The sequence below is a fragment of the Trachypithecus francoisi genome, unplaced genomic scaffold (assembly GCF_009764315.1).
Source record: "Trachypithecus francoisi isolate TF-2019V2 unplaced genomic scaffold, Tfra_2.0 Lachesis_group11, whole genome shotgun sequence".
In the NCBI taxonomy this organism is placed as follows: Eukaryota; Metazoa; Chordata; class Mammalia; order Primates; family Cercopithecidae; genus Trachypithecus; species Trachypithecus francoisi.
The window spans coordinates 28,683,181-28,710,908 of record NW_022681456.1 but is presented as its reverse complement, the minus strand read 5'-3'; the positions used below and the strand labels follow the sequence as shown (position 1 = coordinate 28,710,908).

The following is a 27,728-nucleotide window of genomic DNA, read 5'->3' as shown; positions in this document are numbered from 1 at the left end:
GTATTTTTAGTAGAGATGGGGTTTCACCATGTTAACCAGGCTGGTCTCAAACTCTTGACCTCAAGTGATCCGCCCTCCTTGGCCTCCCAAAGTGTTGGGATTATAGGCGTGAGCCACTGCGCCCCATCCAAAGATCCCTTGAGTAACAATATTCACATCAGTGGCTGAAGATAGAGAATTGTTAGGTTTTTGTTGGGGAAATTCCAACTCTTTGTTTAGAACTTGCCTGATTTTCAGTAGCATCTTTAACACTTAGAGTTGATTTGGATCTGGCCTTACATTGAGTCATCATTTTTAGTGGGAAGAATACTATACAACATGAAAGAAAGTGTAAAAACTACTCTATTTTAACACAGTTGTTCTCTCTTTCTCTGCTTCTCTCTTTCTTTCTTCTTTCTTTCTTTCTTTTCACAGAGTCTTACTTTGTCACCTGGGCTGGAGTGCAGTGGTAGAATCTAGGCTCACTGCAATCTCTGCCTCCCGGGTTCAAGCGATTCTTGTGCCTCAGCCTCCTCAGTGGCTGGGACTACAGATATATGCCACCATGCCTGGCTAAGTTTTGTATTTTTAGTAGAGATGGGGTTTTACCACGTTGGCCAGACTGGTCTTGAACTCCTGACCTCAGGTGATCCGCCTTCCTCAGCCTCCCAAAGTACTGGGATTACAGGTGCGAGCCACCATGCCCTGCCTGTTTTCACCATATGCTGTCTTTTATATGTGTATGTGTATTTACACAACCAAGGTCCTGATCCACATAATATTTTGAATTCTGTTGCTTTAACTTAAACCCCATTTACATGTCTTCATGTTATTTTAATAACAGTAGCATTTTTCGGTTGGTCCAAGATTATAGGAATAATTTCATAAGTGATAGTTCATATCCTAGAGTGTTTTCAATTTTTGGCCATTACAAGGGAAATTCTATAGCAAACATCTTTACACATCCATTTTTTACTTTCTGTTGAATTAATCCCTTGGTGTAATTTCCCAAGAGAGAAACTGCTGGATTTGAAGGGTGTCAACATCTTCATGGCTCCAATGATGCAGCGCACATGGGGCTATTTTTAAAATCAGTGTTCTCTCTGTTGGCATTTTGTGCCAGTAAAATGTCAGAAGAAAATAATATGAATGAACAATTAAAAAGCTAATCCCCATCTTTACCTCTTAAAAATATGGAAATGAAATAGGGGTTTGGGTCTGTGGGTTGCCTTGGAAGCCCCAGCTCTGTCACTGCAGGCAGGCCTTTCCTTGGGGGAGAGATCGTCTTTCCAGCTATCTTTGCTTCTGGAGAAAAGATGCTCACAGTGCTTGTTCAACAGCCCCACTTCCGCCTCCTGCACTTGCCTCGTACTCACCTTAAGCAATGCCAAAGCACTTAGGCGTCCAGCGTACATCATCCACCCCTTCTGTCTGTTGACTGTGCAATAGCTCCTCTCTGGTTTGTGAAATAGTTGTGTGTCCACTGATTAATGTGTTTGTATTAAAACAGCGAGATTTGGGGTTGGAATATAAGAGGGTTTTGAGAGACTCTCAAATAATTAGAAAGACAAGGGAGTGGACAATTAGAAATGGGAGCTAATTATGGCTTATTGAGCACTTACCTTGGGCCAGGCCCTGCTCCAAACACGTGACATGGATGAACTTATTTAGTTATTACAACAACCCTACTAGGTAGGCATATTGTTCTCCCCATTTTACAGGTGAGATAACTGAGGCTAAGAGATTGAGTATCTTGTCAAGGACACACAAGATGGGAACCTGTGTGTATCAGTTTGCTAAGGCTGCCATGACAAATCCCCACACACTGGGTAGCTTTAAACCACAGATATTTTTTTCTCCCACAGTTCTAAAGGGAGACCAGAGATACCAAATCAAGGTGTCAGCAGGGCCGTGTTCCCTCTGAAGGCCCTAGAGAAGAATCCCTCCTTGCCTCATCCTGGCTTCTGGTGGCTCCCAGCAATCCTAGGCGTGTCCTGGCCTGTAGCTGCATCACTTGCATCTCCGCCTGTGTCTTCCATGGTCCTCTTCCCTGTGTGTGTCTCTGTGGGTCCTCTCCTCTTCTCATAAGGACACTAGTCTAACCTCACTTAATTTAACTCATTATATCTGCAAAGACTGTATTTCCAGAGGTCACCTTCTGAGATTCCCAGTGGATATGAATTTGGAAGGGACAGCATGCAATCCACTGTATCATGGTCATAACATGTCACCGTGGATTGCAGCGGATTGTACACTGCGATCCATGGTTGCAGGTCCCCAGTGGATATGAATTTGGGACACTGTGCAGTCCACTTTACCATGGTCATAGCCAGGACCTGTTCCTGCCTTCTAGGACAAGAGTGGAGAAAAGGGAAAGAAAGCAGAAGCCTAGGTAGGCTCAGGGTTTGCCCAGGTGCTCTTGAGATGGACAAAGAATGGGCGAAAATCCCTTGGGCTTTTAAGAGGTCGTGTGGCCGGGAGGGACTGGAGCCCCGGGTGAGATGCCTGCCCGAGTGAGGTGGGGTTGCCGGGCACAGTCGGACTGTGTGAGGACTGTGTGAGTGAGATTATCCTGGGCAGAGCTAAATAGCTTTCTGGACTCGAGGGGAGGAGGCAGGTTTGGGGTTAATGCCCCACCATGCTTGAGTAGCTTAAATAAAGGTTACCTGGACTATTTCCTTTCTCAAGCAGCCACGTTACTCTGTGTCTGAAGCCATAGGGGAACCCCAGAGGCAGACATCAGCATGTCCAGGTTGTAAAATCAGACTTGGAGTGCCAGGCAGAGGAGAAAGCACTTTGGCATGTTTTCTGCCTCACTGCAAAATAAATGTATAAGCATTCCAGGGAAACTGCAGGGAGAGGGGAACATTCTTCAGCAGGCGAGGAAGGATGAATGCAAAGTAAATGTATAAGGCTTATAATTACTCATTTGAAGTGTGTAAAATGTAATTAATATGATCTGTGTTGCAGTGCTGTCTCTCTTGTTTTATTTAAGTGAACATAAAATGTAATTTATGAGGGCTTCCCCAGGTTAACTGCCAATATCAATTCCTTGAACTGTGTTTTTTCCACAGCGTCTTAAGTTTCTCGGCAATAAAGTTCTACTACTGTAGGGGTTTTCAGGGACAGAATTTATGCTGAAGTTTGGGGTAGGGGCTGGTTCTCCTTTACCCCAGACACTTACACCCTCCACCCCTTAGGCCAGCCTGAAGATGCCAATTCCTATTAATTATCTTCTCTGTTGATGTGAGGTTTCTTTCATGTCACTGGGATGACAGTTGTATACAGAAAAGGCTTCTAATAAAATTTAAGTCACAAATCTAGGAAGCTACCTTTAAATTTAGAATTACTCTTCTATTCATAAGCCTTTAACGGTTACATTTAGGGTGGCCTTTAATTAATGTTTGATCCTTTAACACACTTAGTCTTCTGATAACAATTCAAATTGCATTTAAAATGCCATCTATTTAGTTATTTTTGAATACTTCATTTGCCCAATTAATGAACAAGCATTTATTTATTCATTTGTTTGTTTATTTATTTTGAGATAGGGTCTTGCACAGTTGCCCAGACTAGAGTGCAGTGGCAGGATCATGGCTCACTGCAGCCTCAACCTCCTGGGCTCAAGCAGCCCTCCCACTTCGGCTTCCCCAGTGTCTGGGACTACAGGCATGCACCACCACACCTTGGTGGTGTTTGTATTTTTTGTAGAGATGGGGTTTTGTCCTGTTGCCCAGGCAGGTCTCGAACACCTGGGCTCAAGCAATCTACCCGCCTTAGCCTTCCAAAGTGCTGGGATTACACGTGTTCACCGTCCTGCCCAGCTCAAGTATTTACATAATAGAAATCTAATACCTCAAACTTAAATATGGCAGATCTTAAGATTTACTTACTTATTTGTTTGTTTGTTTATTTATTTATTTATTTATTTATTTTTTGAGACAGAGTCTCTCTCTGTCCCCCTGGCTGGAGTGCAGTGGCCGGATCGCAGCTCACTGCAAGCTCCGCCTCCCGGGTTCACGCCATTCTCCTGCCTCAGCCTCCCGAGTAGCTGGGACTACAGGCGCCCGCCACCTCGCCTGGCTAGTTTTTTGTATTTTTAGTAGAGACGGGGTTTCACCGTGTTAGCCAGGATGGTCTCGATCTCCTGACCTCGTGATCCGCCTGTCTCGGCCTCCCAAAGTGCTGGGATTACAGGCTTGAGCTACCGCACCCAAGATTTACTTATTTAATTTATTTATTGTTTCAGACTCTTCAATTGGTTAGAGATTAAGGTTTTTTTGTTTTGTTTTGTTTTGTTTTGTTTTTGTTTTGTTTGTTTTTTTTTTTGAGATGGAGTCTCACTCTGTCGCCCGGGCTAGAGGAGATTAAGTTTTTAAAATGCTCTAGTATTATATATAAACTTAGATTTCAGGCTTAAAATTTCAAATCAAATAAATTGTTTAATGAAGTCTTTCATATTGTATTGCAATGTAGATCTATTCAAGCAGGTCAAAATCTTGAAAATATTAATATTATGGGTTTATTCTTAAACATCTCTACACTTATTTTAAAAGCAGTCTTATTGAAATATTATTTACATGTAAAATTCACCCACTTTCAGTGTAGAATTCAATGAATTTTAGCATATTTATAGAGTGTGTCCCCACAGTCTAATTTTAGAACATTTCCATCACCCTAGAAAGAAACTCTGTCTATTTATTGTCACTTGCCATCCCCACCCCTGGCCTTAGGCAGTTGCTGGTCTACTTTCTATGTCTATGTACTTACCAGTTCTGGACATTTTTTTGTACTTCATTTGAAATCATCCTAGGTTTTTAAGAAAACAATTTTGGCATCTCAAACAATATTGGGGTCACCTTCTCAAGCCACTTTTCGGGTTACAGCCTCAGAAGCCTGAAGCTGCTTTCTTCAGAGCCGAGCTCTGCTCTGAGTGGGTTCCTGCAGCCTATGACCCAGACTTGAGTCACAGACTGGCTCATTCCAATGTCTTGCCACCAAAGACCAGACCCACCCAGGTGGCTTCATTATGTCTTGATTCCTTCCTTGCCTGTCCTCGGGCTCACAAACAGCTTTAAGACTTAGTTAAGTGAGAATTGACTGAAGTCCATCCTGGCATTGTTTTACCTAAGGTCACTGTTCTAAAGTTCTGTATGTGACAGCCATGCTGCATTGCCCACCTGCCATCCTCACAGCACCAGCTTTCAGTGTAGAAAGCTGGTGTGCCACCATGCCCAGCTAATTTTTGTATTTTCATAGAGACGGGGTTTCACCATGTTGACCAGGCTGGTACTGAACCATCAAGCCAGTTGGTGGTGGCCACCAGCCAACCTGCTCACCAGCAGCCTCTGGGCTCCACCTCAGGGTGTTGCTCCATGTCCCAGCAAAACAGCTTAAAAAGCAAAACCGCAGCCAGGAGTTGGACAGATACCTGAACACCATGTTCATAGCAGCATGAGTCACGGTGGCCAGAAGTTGGAAGCAACCCTAATGCCCATCAGTGGATGAATGGATAGTGGTATGTATGATGGGATATTATTCAGAATAACAATATGTCAGAATAGGGAAATTCTTACACATCCTATAACATGGATGGACTTAGAAGACATTACGCTAAGTGAAAAAAGCCAGACACAAAAGGACAGACAGTGTATGATCCCACTTGTGTAAAGTACTTAGAATATTCTAATTCAGCTGGGTTTGGTGGCTCACATCTGTAATCCCAGCACTTTGGGAGGCCGAGGTGGGTGGATTGCTTGAGTCCAGGAATTCAAGGCAAGCACGGGCAACATGGTGAAACCCATCAAGGCAAGCCTGGGCAACATGGCAAAACCCATCTCTATAAAAAATTCAAAAATTAGCCAGGGATGGTGGCCCGTGTCTGTAGTCCCAGCTACTCTGAAGGCTGAGGTGGGAGGATTACTTGAGACTGGAAGGCAGAGGTTGCAGTGAGCCAAGATTGCACCATTGCACTCCAGCCTGGGTGACACAGCAAGACCTTGTCTCAAACAAACAAACAAACAAAAAAAAGAATATTCAGATTCATAGAGACAGGAACTCAAATGGGGGTTACCATGGACAAGAGAGACGGGAATGGGGAGTTGTTATTACAAAGTGATGTATGGTTGGTGACAGTTGCACAAGAATGTGGATGTACTTAATGGCACTGACCTGGACACCTGAAAGTGGTCAAAATGGCAAATTTTATGTTTTGTGTATTTTATTACAATTAACAAAAAAGCAAAACTGCAGTTGTATTATTTCTTGCCTCGAAGAACTGATTCAAGGGTTCTAGTTTGACTACAGAATCGGATGAATGCTTTCTCGGTTTGGCCTCAAATCCTTGTCTGGATGACTTAAAGTTCCCAGCACTTTGGGAGGCTGAGGCAGGCGGATCACCTGAGGTCAGGAGTTCAAAACCAGCCTGGTCAACATGGTGAAACCCCCGTCTCTATGAAAATACAAATTTTAGGTGGGCGTGTGGCACATGCCTGTAATCCCAGCTACTCGGGAGGCTGAGGCAGGAGAATTGCTTGAACCCGGGGGGAGGAGGAGGCTGCAGTGAGCCAAGATGGCGCCACTGCACTACAGCCTGGGCAGCAAAGCAAGACTCTGTCTCAAAAATAAATAAATAAATAAATACATAAAGATGCCTCACCCTAACTGGCCCGTCCCTTGGCTATTAGGTGCCACATGACCCTTGTAAGTACCTATGCCCAGGCCCCTGGCCTCATTGGCCCCACCTGGTACCAGTTTCTCCCTCTCCTCTTCTCCAGATGGCCTGCACGTGCAACTCTCTATGTGTGCACCTCTTCCCCATGTCTGGCTGGTCCAGCGTCCCCAGACTCTTCCAAGGTACAAATCCCCTGGGGTGCTCATCAAGCTTGAAGCTTCCCAGGGCCCTCTGTAGGAATATCTGATTCAGTAGGGCTGGGAATGTATGTTTTTTAAATAAGTACCTCGGATGACTCTTATCAGGAAAGTTTAGAAGACCTAGGACTGGGGTGAGTATATTTCAAAATGGTTTAGTTTCCTGTCTTTTGGGAAAGGCACTTCCATTCATTCATTTATTCATTCAGCCCTGAATTTAGGCCTGTTTTAGGAACTGAGGAGATTGTGGTAGACAAGACAGTCCAAGTCCTTTTACTCATGAAACTTAGGGTCTCATGGTGGCAATAAATAGACAACAGCCAATAAAGCATTTAAGATAGAAAGACAGGAGGGAATCAATGCCTTGAAGAAGAATAAGGCAGGTGGGGCACGGCAGCTTATGCCTGTAATCCCAGAACTTTGGGAGGCTGAGGCGGGCAGATCACTTGAAGCCAGGAGTTTGAGACCAGCCTGGCCAACATGGTGAAACGCTGTCTACTAAAAATGCCAAAAATTAGCTGGGCGTGGTGCACACGCCTGTAATCCCAGCTACTTGGGAGGCTGAGGCATGAGAATCGCTCAAACATGGGAGTGGGAAGTTGCAGTGAGCCAATATCACACCACTTTACTCTAGCCTGGGCGACAGAACGAGACCCTGTCTTTAAAAAAAAAAAGAATACATCAAAGAAGGGGAGGGACAGGAGAGAAATGAGGCCATGGGAGACAGTGTGTCCAGGGAAGCTGTCTCTGGGGACCTGATGATGCGGTCGGAGGGCCGAGTAAAGAAGAGAGCAGTTGGTGGTGTTGGGAGAGGGGCTCCAGGCTGACAGAGCAATGAGTGCAAAGGCCCTGAGGCTTATGCTTGGTTTTTTGGAGAAAGAGCAAGATGACCAGTATGGCAGAGGAGGAGGGGCAGAGGCAGGTGGGGCTATATCATGGGGGGCCTCTGGGCTATGGAAAGACTTTGGATTTTGTTCTAAGATGGTGGCAGGTCTTTGGAGCAGGAAGGCTGTTGTGATCTGATTTATGTTTTTAGAAGATTATTCTGGCCGCTGGTAGAGAATAGAGTAGGGAGGCCAAGGTGGCAACAGGGAGACCAGTTAAGAGGTTTTTGTCATAGCCCAAGGGGAAGGCGATGATGGCTTGTACCAGGGTGGTGAGGACAGAGACATGCTGATGGGTGGGGCATAGCAGACAGAAAAAAGAATTTAAGAATAATTCCTCGCTGTTTGGTCTTCACAGCTGGGGCATGGTGGTAGCATCCAGTGTGATGGTGAACATTGTGGGAGGGAAATTTTAGCTGTGGAAGCCAGGAGTTCTCTTTATCAATGTTTAACATATTCCATTCATAAGCACCCTCAAATTGAACTTAAAGGAAGAGTGAAGTCAAGGCCAGAGGTCCTACAGCAGGGCTGGAAAGCACACCTGTGGCACCTCTGGCCTTGGCTTGACTCTTTCCAGATTATCTGAGTCAGGCATTTTCAAACCATGCACCATGACCCATTGGTGTGTTGTAAAATGGATTTAATGAGTTGTGACTAGTACTTTATAAAAGGGCAATAGAAAATGTTAGTTCGTCACACATAGTAAGGATAGTACTTTTAAAATAAAACTTGTCTTGGTTTTCTATATATATTTATATGTAAATCACGTGCAAAAGGAGAAAGGGATGAGGCCAGGAATCAGGAGGTCTTCATTTTAGCTGCAACTCGGCCTATAGCCAGCAGTGTGTCCTTGAACAGATCACCTTCTATCCTGCATGTCCATTTCTTTACCTGTAAAATGGGCCTAGGGATGTGGTGGTTTAATCTTTTAATGCATGGCACCTCTTCCCCTCCCCTCCCTTCTGCTCCGCTCCCTGCCATCTCCTCTCCTCTCTTCCCCTTCTCTCCTCCCTTCCCCTTCTCTCCCTTACTGTCCCTTTCTCTCTTCTCCCTTCTTGTCTCTCATGCCCTCAGTGGGTGAACAGCATACCCCACTGGCCAGGAAGATTATGTTTGAGCTTTGTGTCTTAATCTGTTCAGGGTGCTATAACAAAATACCATGAACTGGGTGGCTTATACAGAACAGAAATGTATTTCTCACAGTTCTGGAGGCTGGTAAGTCCAAGACCAAGGCATTGGTAGATTTGGCGTCTGGTGAGGCCCTGCTTTCTGGTTCATAAGTAGTCTCTTCTTGCTGTGTCCTCACATGGTGGAGGGGGTAAGTGGTCTTTTTTGGGGCTTCTTTTATAAGGGCACTAATCCCATTTATGAGGTCTCTACCCCTCTTGACCAAATCACCTTCCAAAGGCCCCACCCTCTAAAATGATTATCTTGGGGGTTAGTATTTTGGGGGGACACAAACATCCAGATTATAGCACTTTGTGTCCTGCCATTTCTTTTGCTCAGTCAGAATCAGTTTTGAAGATACTTTCCCTAACCACATAGATTCATTCTCTTTCCTTATGTGGAAGTCATTGGACCAGGTGGTCTCTGAAGAGCTCTTTTTGTCTTAGATGTGCCTGATGGTGCACTAACCTGTCAGGCTGACAACAGATCTGTACTTGGACAGGGATCTTGTACTTTCGGAAGTAGGCATGCTCTCTGGCATGTTTCTGCAGACCGGCCAGAATTCTCTAAAAGAGGGAATGGATTGGCTGCTGGAGCCACTGGTTTGGGGGACTCCATTTTGGTGGCCCAGTTCTCCTCCTGGCTGGTAAATATTTTAACGTGTACAGTATGTTCTTCAAAGCTGAGTATAAGAGCCTCCACTGGAAGGCTTCCATGTCAGTAAATCTCACGGCTCTTAGATGAAGCTGCATCTTTTCCCAAGCTATACTAAGCACATTCACGTAGTTCTTAGATTTACACCCTTGACTTTCATCTGCCAAGTTTAATTCACTTTAGTTCTACAACCACCTTCTCCAGGCTGGGCGTCGGGAGGGGCTCTTGCTTGGAGGAGCTGGAGTAGGAGAGACCCACATGGGAATGGCTATGATATGGGCTCAGATTATTCTCAAATCAAATCAACCCCAAATCCCTCAGTATTCTTCCGTGAATTTGGTTATAGGGTCTCCAGTAAGGAGAAAGAGATTTGGGAATGGTTTTAAAGGCTCTGAATTGTCCCTGTGGGAGGGACTGGGTGAGGGGAGGAATGGGAAGTTGGAAAACTTAAGTTTGATAATGGCATGAATGACGGGTTAGGCTGAACCCTATTTTCACCTCACTGTTTCAGGGCTCCTGGAAAGTCACTTGTGAATACAAGTGAGCTGAATGTTTTGTAAAGTTTCTGAAGGTCTGATTGGTGGGAGAATACTGGGTCAACATTTGAGATTGCCTATTTGCTTGGTCTCTATCAGTCCCAAACATCTGTAAGCTGTGACATGTCCCATTTCCCAGGAGTCGGGGAAAGCATGCAGGTGTGTGAGTTTGAATCCCAACTCTGCCATTCACTAGCTATGTCACTGGGTCAGTTCTTAACTTCTTTGAGCCTCAGCTTCCTTGTCTGTAAAATGGGTGTGATACCACCTCCCTCCTGGCTTGGCGGTAATAGAGAGAGACAGTAATAAAGGCTCATATTTACTGGGTACTTGGAGAGTTCGTTTAAGGCACATCACAGCACCACAACAGTATATCATATTAATTTTTCTTTTTGATTTAACTACTTTGGCTACGAAGGTAATTAAAACACTTTGAGGAAGCATTGGCACTTTGAGAAGAATTTGTCAGGAGAGAACATGCTAACTCCTTTTCTTTGTTCATTTGCTCTAAGTAAGCGATTTGGTCTGATACCCTTTAGTAGAATACCTTTGGTTAAATCCTCAGATCACTTGTTCTGTTGTTTTTATTCATTTGACACAAACGTACCGAGTACCTGCTGTGCGCGGAGCACTTAGGCTGTGGACACGTAGAAAGGGGCAAACTTGGCCGGGGAGGGGCTTGGCTAGGCCCAGGTGTGCTCTCCAGCCCTGCTGTGGGACCTCTGGCCATTCTGTCCCCACACTGGGCCCAGTATTTTCCTCTGCAAATGAGCAGGAGTGACCAGATAAGGGCTAAGAAACCCTCAGACTCCAAATGTGAGTTTGGATTCAAAGAGCTACAGGATCCTTGTAATAAAATGAAATCTCATGGAGACAGAGGTTCCTGGGTATTTTTAAATCTCAGAATGGATTAGCTTCAGATGTAGTTTTCGGGAGGACTTACTGGCTTCTGTTTACCTCTCGTATTTATGAGAACGGTTTAGGATTGAACCAAGTCTAAGCCAAACTGTGGTGTAGAAGCCTTCGGGCTTCAGTACTCTCCCCCCTCTTCTCCCCGCTCTCCCCCTTTTATTTTGCTTTTTCTTCTCTTGCCTCCAGTTCTGGTATTCCTTCCAGAAATCAACTCAAACAGTGCGCTTGGGTTCTAGTGTTAGAAGGGAGTTCCTTCCTTTGCATTGAAAAGGAGAGTAGGGCTTGACGAGGTGGCTCACGCCTGTAATCCCAGCACTCTGGGAGACCAAGGTGGGAGGATTGCTTGAATGCAGGAGTTCGAGACCGGCCTGGGCAACATGGCAAAACTGTTTCCACAAAACAATTGCAAAAATTATCTGGGCATAGTGGCATATGCCTGTAGTCCCAGGCACTGGGGAGGCTGAGGTGGGAGGATCACTTGAGCCTGGGAGATGGAGGTTGAGATTGGGCCACTGCCCTCCTGCGTGGGTGACAGAGCGAGACCCCGTCTCAAAAAATTGAAAAATAAAATGAGAGTGTTGGCAGTGCTGAACTCAAAATAATGTAAGTCTTTGCTAAGGAGAGCTTCAAGGTGCCTCTGTTAGAGGTCAGATTCTTCCCACTCTGAGATCCCCTAACTCTGATTTCCTCCTGGGAGAGCTTCAGGTTGCAGCTGGGTTACTGAGACAAGGAGTTTGTCCTAAAAGCTACCCGTGTGGCCCACGTCGCACTGAGCTACAGACTACCAGCTCTGCTTCTGTGTAAGGTTTTTTTCTTGGAGGGGATGTCACTATTTTTGTGTTATTATTGCAAAATGATAAAAGCCTCACTAGCAGGGGTTTTAAAACCCTGGTGGATTGTAAACCGGGTAGAGATTGTTCCCACAGCCAGGTGTTGCTTTTCCGTTCCCTGCCTCTCCTGACCTCAGATTCTTTCCTCCCACACTGATTACTGCTTCACTGCTCCCCACCCACCGCGCCTTCCACCCTGACTCCCCAAACCTGAGCAATTCTAGGGCTTGTTTAACCCATGGTTCTACCGTGGTTAACTTCCACCGCCCTGTGCTTGGAAGTTAGGAAGTTAGAGTTAGAGCCAGCTCTCCACGGGCTGCTCTCAGTTAGCAGACTGGGAATGGAGTGTCCACTTGAAAACAACGTGCTCTTCATTATAATGAAACACACACAAGCGGCTTGAGTTTAATTTTAGCTTCATTTATGTATCGTGGGAGATGTGGAACTGTTCCTGGGTCCAAGAAATCATACTGTAATTTGAGCTAATTAGATTCTTAGCGATCACATGGTTGAACCTCTTCACCTGACCAAGGAGAAAACAGAGGCCCAGGGAGACCTTGTTCAAAGTGAGGATCTTAGTTTGGTGGCAGAGCTAGGGGTGGGATCCAGCTCTGTGGCTTTTCACGTGGACAGTTTTTGAGTGCCATGGACCAGACTAGTTTACGTGTTCACTTCATTCCCACCACCACCCTATGATACAGGCATTATTAACCGCGTTGCATAGCTGAGTTTCAGAGATTAGGAAGTTGACCCAACGTCCCAAGGCTAGTTAATGGGTAAAACCAGGACTTGAATCCAATTCTGGTTGAACCTGCTTCTTCCAAAGGGTTTTGCTGGGTGAGCAACTCATCTTGGTTTACTTGGAACTTACTTGGTTTTAGCACTCAAAGTCCTGAATCCTGGAGATCTCCTTGGACCAGGCAAACTAGACTGGCTGGTCACTCTAGTTGCATCACAGTGAGCTCAGAAGAGTATGAGGGAGAGCTGGGAGACTCAGTGTCCTTTGAGGGCTGACTTTGGGTCCCCCAGGTGCAAAACAGAGTTGCCTGTCCTTGCAGGAGCAGCTCCCGCTGAGGGAGCTGCGTATTGCTCACCCTTCTAACTTGATGAGGTTGAATCAGACACTGTTCTGTCTTGACGGATGGGCTGGGGCACACTGCTAGGGCTCCAGCATGAATTTGTGCATTTGGAAAAAACATTTCTGCAAGTGCATTGCTGCCCTGCACTCTCCGAGTGTGGAGCAGATGAATCATGCCCAGCCTGTTAGCAAGTCAGATTTGGAAAGCGTCCGAAGTCCACCGAGTATTCGAGTTGTTTTGCCAGCAGAAGACGCAGAGACCCATCTGGACTTGGGTGATTTAGTACAGCAGTGCTTCATTTTGAAACGTTGAGGGAAGTGACAGCCCAAAAATGGTAGGAGTTGTGAGGGTAAAAGCATCTTTTACTGCCTTTCGAGACAGCACGGTGAAGGGCACCAGTGCTGGAAATAAACAGACATGGGTTGTCAATTTGATACTTGCCTTTGCTGCTTGCTGGCTGTGTGATCTTGGACAAGTTACTTAACCTCTCTGGGCTTCAGTTTTCTCAAGTGCAAATTGGGAGTAGATGACATCATTTTTACATCTAACTTAAAGGGGTTTTATCAGGATTCAATGAAACAATGTGAGAAAAAGGCTGAGCATTGTGTCAGGCATCAGATACATGGTACATTCCCACTACGCGGTAGTTTATTTTGTAAGATATGACTTCTGGCCCTGGCTCTGCTGCTAGCTACACTGGGCACTTCAGGCAAGCATGTAAGGTCTCCAAGTTTCTTCTGTAAATCGAGGGGATTGGCCTATACTCGAATCCCTTGGAATTCTAAATGTCTTTGGTTTTAGGACATGCATGAGTGGCAAGTTCCTACTCAGGGTCCTGCAGTATTTCAGTTCTATGTCTTCAGACCTGAATTAACAATCCAGCAGCTCTCTTGCATTCCAGCAGCACTGAGAGGATCACAGGGAGTCGCCCAGAGAACCAGGTGGGCTTAATTCCTTTGTCCTGAGCCAGCTCTCCATGGGCTGCTCTCAGTTAGCAGACTGGGAATGGAGTGTCCACTTGAAAACAACGTGCTCTTCATTATAATGAAACACACACAAGCGGCTTGAGTTTAATTTTAGCTTCATTTATGTATCGTAGGAGATGTGGAACTGTTCCTGGGTCCAAGAAATCATACTGTAAATTGAGCTAATTAGATTCTTTAAAAAAAAAAAACCTTTAATCCCATTGATTTGAGTTTAGAGAGGAGAAAACAAGTGTTGTGGCTAAATAAAACTCCCAGTGGGCGGGGTGGACAGCAGAAGGCTGCCGTTAAATGTCCTCGGGGCCTCAGGGATTTCTTTTACGGGGCTTTTGATCATCAGACCTTTCATTTTTCAAAGGAAAAAAAAATGACCGTAGCCTAGTACTACTGGCAGTTTTCTCCATATATAGCAAGAACCAAACCTCTCTGATGCTCTTAAAGGAAGTGTTAAATCCTCTATCATTCGTCAACCTTTTGAGTACCTACTACATGCCAGGCACTACAGCAACAACATGAATAGGTTAGAGAGAGGCTCTATCCCCCAAACCCGGTGCCTGGTGAGTTGCCTCACACATCGTAGGTGCGTGATAAAAACTTGTCGAATGAATGAGTGTAATAAAACCATTAATTAATAGTTTGCCATCACAGCATTTCAATGAATCCTATTACATTTTGACTTGTCCTAGAAGTGGCCAGCCAAGCAGGTCTCAGGCCTGGAGGAGACTATGGAGATGTTTGACTTACCTGTCAGTGAAGAGGTGACCCGGTGTGGCAGCTGAGACCGTGGGCTGTCTAAGGCAGCATCCCGTCTCCACCTCTTTCTAGTCATGAGACCTGGGCAAGTTACCTAACCCTGCTGTGCCTCGGTGTTCTCATCAGTCAAGTGAGGACAGTAGTCGTACCCGCGCCATGGGACTGTTGTGGGGATTAAATGTGTGAACTGCTTGGTGAAGCACTGATGCCCTGTGAACGTTAGCTGCCACCGTCTGGGCCTTGGTGACTCAAACTTCCCTAACACCACTTGTAAGATACATGCGGGGTGAATACAGTTGTGTGCATAATTGCTGGTGCTTCCTTTGCATCCCAGGCAACAGAGTAGGTCCTCATTGTTACCATTTGCATATATCTAGCCCAGAAGTCATTTGCGGCCCCTGGAAACCGAAAGCCCCTGTTGTCTAAACCTGAGAGGGTACAATGGGGCTTAACTTCCAGGGAGGGTCCAAACCTTCACGCAACATCAGCAGTAGGAGATGGTCCACAACTCTTACTGTAGATGCTACAGTGTCTTCTGAGGTAGATGGAACCAGGTGATGTGGAAATTGTTTATTCTATAATTGGATGCTCAAGAATCAGAAAGCATAAAGAGTATAATTTGTATCTGTCTTCCCCACGGTGGGGGAGTCTTATTAAAGTGCAGATTCCTGGGCCTTCACTTCCATATCTGCCCTTCCTTCTGATTCAACAACTCTGGGATGAAGCCCAAGAATGTGCCCAGAAATCTGCTTTTTTAACAAGCAGTATGATGGGCAAAGTAAGTAGAGCGCACGTTGAGAAACTCTAGCTTTTGGAACATGACATGGAGGATTTGGGGAACTTTATCTTTTCTTCACTCTCCTTCTCTTCCTTCCACAGATCACTGGGCTCCTCCTGAGTCGTCTGGCTCCTTCTTTCCTCTTGAGGAGAGACAAAGTGCTGGCCCAAGCCTCCCACCCTGGTGGGCGGGGTGGGCCTTGACTCAGTGGTCTGTATTCTCGTGTCTGGGTGGCCTAGCTGAGTTGGGGGGTGACCCTTGGCTCACAGGTTGGGCAGCGCCTGTCAGTCTCAAGGCTCAGCTTGGCTCCTTTCCACTGACATGGCCTTGACCTTGGCCAAGTGCCTGCAGTAAAGGGAGGCGCGGAGGGGTTATCTGTGAAATGCAGGTACTTCCGTCACCGTGGGAAGGATCCCAGTACACCGACTGCCTGGTGCACAGTGAGCACTCCAGAAACGGTGGGGTCGTTATCATTCCCATAAAAGGCACACAAGGCCCCTTTGGCTTTTGTGGTCTGGGGAGCCAAGGCCGGTTCCCATGGCACCCAGTGAAGTCACGGGCAGGGCTGATGGCTGTGGGCAAATAACCCAAGGCTCAGGCCCCACACGGTCAAAGCATTTTAAAGGCCTTGTATTAGAAAAATAAACCAATTAAATAATACTGCCCCCCATAAAAGCAGACTTTTAATGGATTCCATGGTAGGTTTTTCACCGCGGCGGTCCCGGAGCCATGGGCCTCGATGAGCCTGTCTGCCGCCATAGGGAGAATTTAATCTTGCCTGGCGTGGGCATAATTTTACGAGTTTTATGGCTGTTTTTACTTCTCCGAAGTGTTGCTATGTCATTGTGCACCAAGGGCAACTTGCGTGCATTTAACAGTTTACCTCCTTTTTGGTGGAAATGAAAAATGAAGTCATAAATTAAAGAAAAACACAACATAGAATTTTTTTTCCCTCTTCTTGGGGCAACTGGAGGAACAAAGAACCAGTGTTTCTCTGTACAGCCTGATCAAATTCTAATGGCTTTAATGTATTGAATTTGCCTGTGATTCTGCCCTCCGCAGGGAAGACTGTGGGCATGTAGCTATGTTTGGAGCTTGTACTACTGACCCTGAGAAGACCTGGAGCAGTTCTCTAGGGCAGGGGTTGGCAAACTCTAGCCCAAGGGCCACAGCTGGCCCACTGCCCATTTTTGTTCATTGGTGGAAAAAACTCAAAAGAAGAATAATATTTTCTGACACATTGAAATTAGATGACATTTTCCCAGGTTTCCCTGTTCATCAGTGAAGTTTTGTTGGCGCCCAGCCACACCCATTCATTTCTGTATCTTTTGGCAAGGCTTTCACACCACGATGGCCCTGCGGAAGAGTTATGACAGAGACTGCAGGGTGCAAAGCCTAAATACTGTCTAGCCCCTTACAGAAAATTTTGCTGACCCCTGCCCTAGGAAGTCAAGGAAAAGGAAAGAGAAAACATGGCATCTTGTTTCTGGGCATTAATGATTAACTTTCAGAGTTTCCATGTGGCTTAAAGTAACAAGTCAACAGAGGCTCACCTGAGCAGCAGTTGTTCCTCCAGATGTCATCAGCTGCTTGTGGATGACTCTCCTCCCTTTCCTGACCTCAGATTAACTTCTGAGCAGAGGTCCCTGGGCTTACCCTCTGCAGCCAGCCCTCCCAGTCATTTGAGCTGTACCCTGCTTGAAGTCTAGTTTCTCCTTATCAGGCCCCTTGATAGCCACGAATAGAGAAGTTCCTGCCTTCCTCCCAAGGGGATCTAAAATCGCTTCTGAAATTTGTCACCAATGCTTTTAAACTCTGGCTTTTTGCCAGGCACACTTTTAAGCATTCTGCACATAGTAGTTACTCATTTAATCTTCACATCCAACCCAGGAAGTTAGATGCCTCTCATTCCCATTTTACAGACAAAGAAGCAGAGGCACAGAGAGGTTAGGTAGTTTCCCTAAGGCCACCCAGCCGGTAGTAGTAGAGCCAGTATTTGAACCCAGGCTGTCTGTTCCAGGGAATGTCCTGCTCTCCATTTGCTGCCTCTGTGGAGCAGGTGAGTTCTTTAGGCTCATGGAAGAATCTAGTTTTCCTTTTTTCACTGATGCCATTGTTGTACCTTAAACCATAAGAAAACTGCCTATGGTATACTTGAGCAGAAAGCCCCATTTATTCTTCCCCCATCTCTCTTTTTTTCCTCTTTCCTTCCTTCCCTTCTTCCTTCCCTCCCTTCTTCCCTCCTTCCTCCTTCTCTGCTTCCTTTTTTCCTTTCCTCCTTCCTTTCCTTCCTCTTTTCCTCTCTCCTTCTTCCCTTCCTTCACTTCCTCCCCTCCCTTTCCTTCTCCTTTCCTCCTTCCCTCCTTCCTTCTCTCCCTCTCTACTGCTCTCTTTCCTTCCCTCCTACCTTCCTTTTTTCCTTCCTTCCTTCCCTCTCTCCCCATTTCGTCCCTCCCTTCCTCCTTCCTCCTCCCACCAACAAATAGTGATCAAGCCCATGACTATGCTTTACACAATGCATGAGGGGCTGCACAGAGTGAACAAGAAAAATGAAAAGGAAAGAATTCATTGCCATTTAAAAAGAGCTCTTGGTGGCTTCAATGTTGGTGGGTTTTGAGGAGTTCACTTATATTAGTTGTAAGTACCATCTCTGTCTGGAACCGTAAACTCTTGTCTTTTCTGCTTCATGCTGATATTTTCACTAAAAATAATATAATTTAGGAGAGGCTTTGGGGAGGCTGAGCCTCTGACCTATCCAGTGGGAGGAGCCTCCTGGGGAAGGACCTGCCCGTTCTCAGAAGCCCTGCTTCCAGGGACTAGGAATAAAAGGTCATTGACTGTTGCTGGAGAAGTCTGCGGAATCTTAAAATGTGTTACCTAGCCTGGTGCTGGGTAGAACTTGCTGTCTTTGAAGCAGCCATTATGCTATCTTTTGTAAGTGGTTTCATTTCAATGAGTTTTAGATGTCTGTCCTGTTTTCTTAAAACACTTGCTGGGGAGACTTTTTAGCATGATTTAGATCCTTCTGGATGTGGAGATGCCTGAATGTTGGGAAGACAGACGGCAGCTGTGCTGTTGGAGAAGGGACAGCGTGGAAATCTTCCTTTGCTAGAAGCTGGTTTTCTCTTTCTTTCCTGCCTGTTTCTTCTTCCCTCCTCTGTGCCTTTTTCTTTGTCAGACAACAAATCTTTGTTGCTCATTTCTGATGAGCCTTCACTTTCTTTCCTCAGTCATGCGGAGGAATCCCTTTGGTGTGGACATCTGCTGCCGGAAGGGGTCCCGAAGCCCCCTGCAGGAACTCTACAACCCAATCCAGGTAAGCTTCGAGTACTCTGTCAGCATGTGAACTTTTTTTTTTTTTTTTTGGTGGGGATGGATACTAAAAACTCCAAAATTGTGGTCTTTGGGAGATTTAAAACTTCCTTTCACAGCCCGGCATTTCACCTTTAGAGGTTGCTTTCTTCGTCACCCTTGTTCTATGTAGCATCTCTGAAAATTTCTAGCAGGGGATGTTTAGAATTAAAGAAATGCCTAGGCTTAGTGCTAAGCATTCAGACATGCCCAGGGTTTGAACTCCTGAGATTAATACAGTCTCAAGTCCGAGCAGTGGGACTCAGAAATTAAAGGGCCAGCAAGGCTGTGCAGTTTTCCCGTTGGTATCCCCAAAGAGGAAGAGTTGCACATGGGTACACTTGACACCCACTCCCACACCCCACATATTAAAGCCCAGTGATGCCCCACCTCACTGTGCCAGTTTGGCAAACTGTGAGCAGGGACCTTTTGCTAAGTGACTACCTCAGTAAATCTAACTCGTTAGTTTAATGAGATAGCAAACGTGGCCTCTGTGCCATCAATTATGAAAAGAGCTCCTCTTTGAGCAAAAAAAAGCTCCAACCAAGGAAAAGTATCTTCTGTGGAAAGCTAGTGCAAAGTTAGGAGGCCTGGTTGCCATGGCAACAGCCTCAGTGGCGTGTGTGGGTCTTGATGTGGAGACTCTGGAACTGATCCTTTCGTAGGAACATTAATTAGCACTTGATGCCCAGAACTGATGAGTGAACACCTAGCAGCAGCATCAGTGGACATTCGATAGCTATAGAGAAAGAGGGAAAAATGTACTGCTTTGGCTACAGTCTCTGACTAAATTTAATACTTCTTTGAACCAAGGTACCTGGTGGAGGAAGATAATGCATGGGCCTCAAAGGTGTTGAATTTTTAGAACTCTTGCAAAGGGATGCACTCGAGAACTACCTGGTGCCCCCTACCACCCTTCCCAATCTCTCACCTGCACTCCCTTCTGGAAAAATGGACTCCTGAGTTTATGCATCATGGGTGGCCAAATTAGGTTAACTCATGCCCTGTCTTGAGGTGTGACTTGGCCAGATTAGTCCATTAATTGCCACATCAGTATTGCCTGAGGCTTGCTGTACTGGGTTATGTGGTGACTCAGTGGGGAATTTGATAGTTGAGTTCCCTTTGGTGCCCCAAAAAATCTGCCTATGATAGGCAGGTCTCCCAGCCTGTCCACACACATTCTGTCCTGAGGAAGAGGCAGAACTGTGCTTCAACAAAGGATGGGATTTCTGGTAACCCGTGTTGAAAACCACACAGGCTCCTCAGATGCAAACCATTCCCGTCTTTTTGTTGATATCCTCTGTTCTCAGAGCATTTTCTCCTTCAATACAAAACTGCTGAAACACTGCTGCAAATTTTATGGGTAACATATGGTGTCATAGGAAAAGCTATTTCTGAAGTCACCGCCCCTGTGGATGGAAGGTCCATGGACTGCATCTGTCCTGTTCACTGTTGGCTCCTCAGTACCTAACACAGGGCTCTCAAATACTTGTGATTCAAAACATGAAAGTCCAGGTTCAAATCCTGACTTCATCTCTAATTGTGCAACCCTGAATATATGATGAGTTCTCTTTAGAGATCAGTTTTCCTACCTAAAACTCTCCCCGGAATGTTGGGAGGATGAAATAATTCTGATGTGTCAGGGGCTCTGTCGGTATGATTTGTCATTTTTGTGGTCCAGAGGGTGGCTTCCATATCAGAAGCCTTGACTTAGGGGTGAGACCTAGGGTTCAAAGCCTAATTTCATCATTTCTCAGCTATGTGACTGTGGGGTGTTTACTTAACCTCTCTGAGATTTCTTTCTTTGATTTATAATGTGGCATGAATAATACCTGCCTGGCAGTGTTACATGTAGTGATGTGTCTTGCTTGGAGCTTCCTGTAGAGTTTGTGCCTTCATAGGTTGATTCACTCCTTTTTCTCATTCATTTCTTCATGTGCTGTTACATGTGCCTAGGAACATATAGCTTAGTAGCTTAACAGCTTAGCACTAGGCACTGGGCACAAAAGGGTGGAGAAGGGTGTGTGCTTAGCCTTTTGTGGCTGGTAACTCTGGGCTCAGGGTTGAGGGGAATGAGTTGACTGGCGAGGCAGACCCTGCTTGGTCCCATTGTAAACCAGTCAAAGAAGAGATGCCTGTCCTGGGTAGAGGCCCGCTCTTCCTTCCGGTAGTGTTCTGAGCATTGTCTGGATGACAGGCCTATTGAGCAGTAGCCTGGGACTTGGGAGGGAAGCTAGGGCTGGAGAGCAGCTCCGGGAGGCATTGGGGAGGGCGTAGGTGGGTGAGTCACCATCCTCCCTCAAGGACGTCTTGGGCAAGTTGTCTGGCCCCATTAGCCAGCAACCAGGGAAATGTAGCTGCAGGAAAATCACCTCGTTTCCTCGGGATGTTTTTTCTTGGGCTGGTTTCCTTTACAAGCTGCAATTATGTTCCATCCCACGCAAGTTCAGTAAGTGGCACTTTTCAGAGAAACTGTCTTGGTGATCATTTGGGCCGGGGAGTTGAGGAGAGAAGGGAGCGAGAGCTTCTATTGAGTTAGTTGGTTTTGTGTCCATGAGCCATTTACAAACTTTGCACCTGATTGGGCTCTGTGGCAGTTTCTTGTATTTCCCTACCAGCCAAGCTGTTGAAGCTGCTGAGCCCGGAATGATGTTATCACTGAGGCAGATGACAGACCCTCTAGTTGCTAGAAACCAAACTGCTTCCCGAGCTGGCGTTTCCGTTTTTTGTACTGACTGCGTATTTGGACTTGATATATAATGGTGAAAACAGGAACTGTTTATTTTAGGTGATAAGAAACCAACATTATGGCAAGAAGATGTCATCTTAGTTACTCTGTTATCAGTACCATAGGCCAGATACTATCTAGATGCTTATGAACATCTTATCTAATCCTTGTAATAATAAGCCCCAAGCTAGGTTTTATATTCCCATTTTATGGATGAGGGAACTGAGGCCAATAACTTCATACAACTTATCCAAGGCCAAATAACTAGTAAGAAACAGAGTGAAATTCAACCCAAAAGCAAACTATAAATCCAAATTTCTTTACCTCTATGCTGTACCTGCTGTTACCAGCAAAGTTCTCTTGGTGGGAATTGCCCCATCCCCTCTCCAAAAAAACAAAAAAAATCAAACCCAGATTTTCACTGGACAAAGGGTTGGGAAAATTGGGAAATTTTGGCTATAATCTGGGAAAAGTGGCTGTAATATTGGGAAATTGGCTATAATCTGATTTTAGTGTACGAAGTTGTTTATTTTAGTGTCCAAGATTTCCTTATTTTAGTGCCCTGCAAACCCCTAACCAATAAAACAACAATTGGTTAAGAAAAGTTTGGAGTTGATATTCTTAGAAAAACTGTACTCTGATGTCTTATAATTTTCCTGGTTCTCTGCTGTTTCCTTGGCCCCAAAATAAAATGTAATTGCCGATCAGATCAGCTGGAATCAAGTCACCGAAAGTTCAGGAGGTGTCAACTGCATATTTGTGGGCCGAGCACATCTGCGGGCCTCTCTGGCTCAGTTCAGAGGCACAGGGCAGAGCTGCATTGTCAGCCATTAATAGGGCCTAATTTCCCCTAAATGCCAGCTAGGGCGAGACAGCTTGTCCTTCTGCCTCGCCCACCTCCTGGTCCTCTCGTGGATTCCCTGAAATCTTCACAACGTCACTCATGTGGTTCAGCCCTGCCCTGCTTGGTTCTTTCTTTAGCATTTACACTTGCTCTGTGATTACCATGTTCCAAGGGGAGGGACACACACAGCACAGGGCTGACCGTGAATTTATAAGCACTGAGTCTAGGAGGTTTGCATAGGGCACAGCAGATCCAATTGTTCCAGGGGTCTCCGAGGATCAAACAGTGTTCAAGGAATTTAGAGGAATTCTGGGGAACTCTTTGCAGGGCGGGGGTGGGGGGTGGGGGAAAGGCTCCAGGAAAACTGAGAATGACAAGATCTTGGAAGCCCCCACTGAAATCTCTGTTACATGGTGACTCTTTATTGATCAAGTCTTCAGGGTGCTAAAGTAAACTTCTTTCTCCATCAGTTAGACTCCAGGAAGCAGGATGGGGAGGAGGAGAGAGGGAGGGAGAAGGAAGGTCAGAAGGAAAGAAGGATGAGAGAGAAAAAGGAAGACAAATTACTATTTACTAAATGTATAATACATGCGAGTGACCATTCTACATATTTGTCACACATGTCTCATGAAATCTTTACAACAACCCATAGAGGAAGGTCTCCAGTAACCCCATCTTTTAGGTAAATTAACTGAGCCTCAGAGCGTTGAGCAATGTGCAAATCACGCAGCTCCTGAATATGAGAGAGCCAGGCCAATGTAGTCTGGCTAGGTTGCAGGATGAGGAGAGGCTAGTGCTTTATTTTTCCTGGGTGAAAAAATGCTTCCTTGAGATTCTCTTTCCCAGTGACTCAAGCCGAGACCTGAGGTGTGCTCAGGACCAGTTGCAAAATTCACAAAAGCAGGTGCCAGGACTTCTGGAATGGCATGGAATGGACAATAGCCGTAAACAATTGCAGGCCAGGCACAGTGGCTCACGCCTGTAATCCAGCACTTTGGGAGGCTAAGGTGAGCAGATCACCTGAGATCAGGAGTTCTAAACCAGCCTGGGCAACATAGCAAAACCTCTTCTCTACTAAAAATACAAAAATTAACCAGGCATGGCAGCTCATGCCTATAATCTCAGCTACTCAGAAGGCTGAGACAGGAAAACCTGGGAGGCAGAGGTTGCAGTGGGCTGAGATCGTGCCCGTATACCCCAACCTGGGTAATAGGGTGAGACTGTCTCACAAATTAAAATAAAAGAAAAGAAAATAAAATAGCAGATTTATTTTTTGCTTACTGAGCCTGATATATGGCCCAGTGAAGGACAGGCCTTTGTCTCCTGCCTGGAGCTGGCAGAGCAGGAGTCACCCCCGAGAATTCTGCCATGGGATAGACATTTGGCACCTGGGCTCGTTGATTTCGTTGAATGTTTTAGATTGATAAAAGCTTGTAATATTCCAAAGGTTGTTGGGGCAGTTGTGGGGGACTCTCTTAGCCCCAACCTAAATAGCTTTTTCAGCAATGCCTGCCAAAATTTGTTCCTTCAATGGACATTTGTAGTGGGGAGGAGAGGCACCTAAATCATGTAACCTGATAAGCGGTCTATAATAGAAGCTTTTTGCAAAGTTATGAGAGAATCGGGAGTGAGTGGTTAGCCTCTGAGGGACGGTGCGCAGTGGGGGCCTTTCTACAGGATTTGAGTCCAGTCTCTGAAGACACAGCAGACTTCCCCATGTTAAAGAATTGAGACAGCTGGCTCAAGCCTGTAATCCCAGCACTTTGGGAGGCCGAGACGGGCGGATCGCGAGGTCAGGAGATCGAGACCATCCTGGCTAACACGGTGAAACCCCGTCTCTACTAAAAATACAAAAACTAGCCCGGCGAGATGGCGGGCGCCTGTAGTCCCAGCTACTCGGGAGGCTGAGGCTGGAGAATGGCGTAAACCCGGGAGGGGGAGCTTGCAGTGAGCTGAGATCCGGCCACTGCACTCCAGTCGGGCAACAGAGCGAGACTCCGCCTCAAAAAAAAAAAAAAAAAAAAAAAAAGAATTGAGACAGCATCACAGAGTGGGGAACAGCAGCAGGGCCACAGGGAGAGAGTCCATGGCGCATTCAGAGAACTGGGAGGGGTTTGTGGCTGGAGTGAAGGTGATGCCAGGGGCTGACCAGAGATGGGGCAGGAGTGGCAGGTTGGTAGCATGTGGATTGGGTCATGTCTGCCGTTCTGGTCATTTCCAATCCACCTGGTCTTTACCTATTGGCAGGGTTGGTAGTCATGAGGGGCCCACAAAAACTGGCGTGCATCTTGTGACCTAGCTTCTCCTTTTGACTCGGCCACTTGCTAACTGTGGGGCTTCTCCAGGGCAGGTAATGTCCCCTTGCAGGCCTCAGCATTGTCATCTACAAAATGAAGGGGTTAGACTGGATCAGTGATTCTCAAGCCTGTGGTGAGGACCATTCTGGGAGCTTTTGGAAAATGACCAGTGCCCAGGCCTCACCCCTGGTGATTCTGATTTTATTGGTCTGGGTTAGGGCTGGGGTGTTGTTATTTTTCAAAGCTCCCTAAGTGAGTCTAATGGATAGCCAGGGTTCGGAAGCCCTGAGTTGGAAGGTCTTTAAGCACTCCCTACCCCCTGGTCCTAAAAGTCTTTGATTCTAATATAACCTATAACTTGCAAAGTTAGGGAGGGAGAAGCAGGCTGGCAGGACCAAGGGAAAACAAAAAGAGAAAGCAGATAAGCTGTATGTCTGCCTGTCTTCGTGTTCCAGGACACATAGTCCTCCTGTGCAAATAACTCGCCATCTTCCTACACCCACCTATCACCAGACCCTCGGCTGATAGAAAAATGCCAAGTTAGTTCACTGAAACCTTGGCGTTATCAGTACTGCACAAAGCCCTCTTCAGCACACAGCACAAGCACCATCCTGTAAAATCCCCAGCAAGCCTTTGTCCACTTGCAGTCAGTTCCTCTCTTGCTGACCTGCCCATTGCTCCCTTGCAATGTGCTTTCATACTTTTTCTAATACATCTGCCTTTCTTTACCTACAGTTCTCTTGGTAAACTCTTTGCCACCCACATGACACCAACCCCAGATAGTTGCAACGCAGGACATAACTCGTTATGTGAAAAGCAACTCAAAGCATATATGCTGAGGTTGTTCACTCTACATAGTTTCTACTCTCTTTCTATATGAAGGCTCTGTGTCTGTGTTTTCCACTAGGACACAGAGATCATTGTCCTTCATCTACTCCATTTGCAGGTTTGTGGGTCCGATGCCTACAGTGCTGGACACCCAGCCAGCAGCATGTGGGCCAATCCAAGATGCCAGGTCTTCAGCCAAAGTATTGGGAGGAACCCTGTGAAAGGGACCCTTGGGCCACTTTTGTCTTGAGCCAGTAAGAAGGAGAACCCAGACTTGTTCCAGGCCAGGCGTCAGATGGACATTTCTGAAGGATCAGTTACAATCATAGAAATGAGCATGGAAGGAGAAGGGCCCTCTGCCTTTTGAATGCTATTCAGGAAGAACGAAGCTGAGTGGTCACATATGCTGGGGAAGGCATGAAAGAGCAGACGTTGTACTGTCCCCAACTCTGGTCAATTAATCCCTTCATTACCAACCACCTGGTAAATGACAAGTTGGTCTAATTATCTTCTTTGACTCAGCAGCTGTCTACCAGCCAAAGAGGGATTAATTGATTTGGTTGTAGACTGACTCTTTATGCAAAGATAATGCTTACTGCCAGCCTGGCAGCTGGCTGGCAAAGATGAAATATTACATTAACCTGATCTTACACACAGCACTTGGGAGAATGCTTCATTATTAATTGCAAATTACAATAGACTGGCGAGGCCCATTGCAAAAAAACCACAGACAGTGAACTACCTCTTTCACTGTGGCTAGTGGATTCATTATTCTTGAACCAGGGAATCTTCACTGGTCAGATTTCCAGTCAAGCCAGGAAGGATTTCCAGTCAAGTCAGGGGACATGACAGTCAGACACAATTTGGGTCAGAGGAAAGGATTGGATGCCTGAAGGAACTGGGGAGTCCCAGCCCAGCTATATGACCTGGGATAGTCACTTACTTACCCTGTTCAAGCCTTGGTTTCTTTATCTGTAAAATCAGAGCTTGATACCAGTCTTGCAGGTTTGTGAGATTCAGAATTCTATATAAAAAGCACCTAGGACAGTGCCGAGGTCAGAGTTGGTGTTAATCAGTAGCCATTCATTGTCAGAATGGAGTTAGGTAACCTGGGAATTTTCTTAGGGGGTCTGGGCCCTTGCTGTGCTCTGTAATGTAGACTCAGACATTTTGCACATGCACATTTGGAGTTTTGTTTAATAATAATAAGATGGATGATTCCCTCTTGCCTGGAAGCTACTAGCTATCTTCATTGTGAGTACTTCCTAACAATTTTGATTTATTTGTTTCTAGCAGAGTCTGTGTTGATCAGCAAGCTTGATGCACTGATTTATAAAGCCATGAGTGCCTCCGTGTGTGTGTGTGTGTGTGTGTGGTATGTGTTACATATATATTCACACAACCTATATTCTATAAAATATGCAGATGCAGCTTTCATATTTTAAAAGTCTCCCGTGGGCATGTCTGTTATACTCCCAATGCCTAGTTAGGTACTCAGTAATGGTTGTTAAATAAGACCTCATCTCTGGGTTGTGTTCATGTGAAAGCATTGATCTCATTGATTAGTCCACATTTAACTCAAGCTTTCTTTATAGGCGGTTGTTCTGCTTCAGAAACAGAAGTTTCAGGAACAAGCCTAATTTGATCCAATATATTCAAATCTGGATAGGAAGCTCAATGCCCTAATGGAGTTTTTCTGTGTCAGTCTGTATGAATATAATCTGACATATTTAAACTGGAGAAGGGCATTCATGTGACAAAATGACCTCGGCAATTTCCAAATGGTAACACAGCTCTACTAGCTGCCATTTTCAGAGAGTTATTTCCTGAATTACCCTCAATTATAAGAGGCCTCCACATAATTCGATTTTTCTGTAAATGACACAACTCAAGTAGCTTCTCAGCCAATTGGATTTTAACCTTGTCAGAATGGATAGAACTGAAACAAAGCCCTGGCTTGTTCTGAAACTGCCCGTAGGAGAGACGTCGGGGGTGAGAGGGTGGTGGTGGTAGCATGCATCTTCCTTTCCCAGTGGAGTCTGTGGGTCTGATGGACCATGCAGATCTCAGGGGAGTTTCCACCCCGTCTTCACACTAGTTACTCTGAGATCTGAGGTACATGGCTGAACCTTTTTGAGCACTGGAGACCTTGTTTGTAAAACAGGACTAAAATGCTTGTAGTTCAGTTATTAAGGATAAAATTAGAAAATATATAGCATCCCAGGCACATGGCAAGATTCCTAGTCAATGTTGAT

At 45.7% G+C, this 27,728-nt stretch overlaps 1 protein-coding gene across 3 annotated transcripts in view; it reads left to right on the top strand.

Annotated features, from left to right (window-relative positions):
* The window catches only part of CHST11 (carbohydrate sulfotransferase 11), a 315,452-nt gene that overhangs the window by 131,688 nt on the left and 156,036 nt on the right, over nucleotides 1-27,728 (top strand). For 2 of the 3 annotated variants that reach the window (XM_033220821.1, XM_033220820.1), the window contains exon 2: nucleotides 18,656-18,741. In XM_033220821.1, the coding sequence (XP_033076712.1) occupies nucleotides 18,656-18,741 (86 nt within the window). Of the gene's footprint in view, nucleotides 1-5,409; nucleotides 5,498-18,655; nucleotides 18,742-27,728 lie in introns of those variants that run through there. The other variant, XM_033220822.1, reaches the window with a different exon arrangement.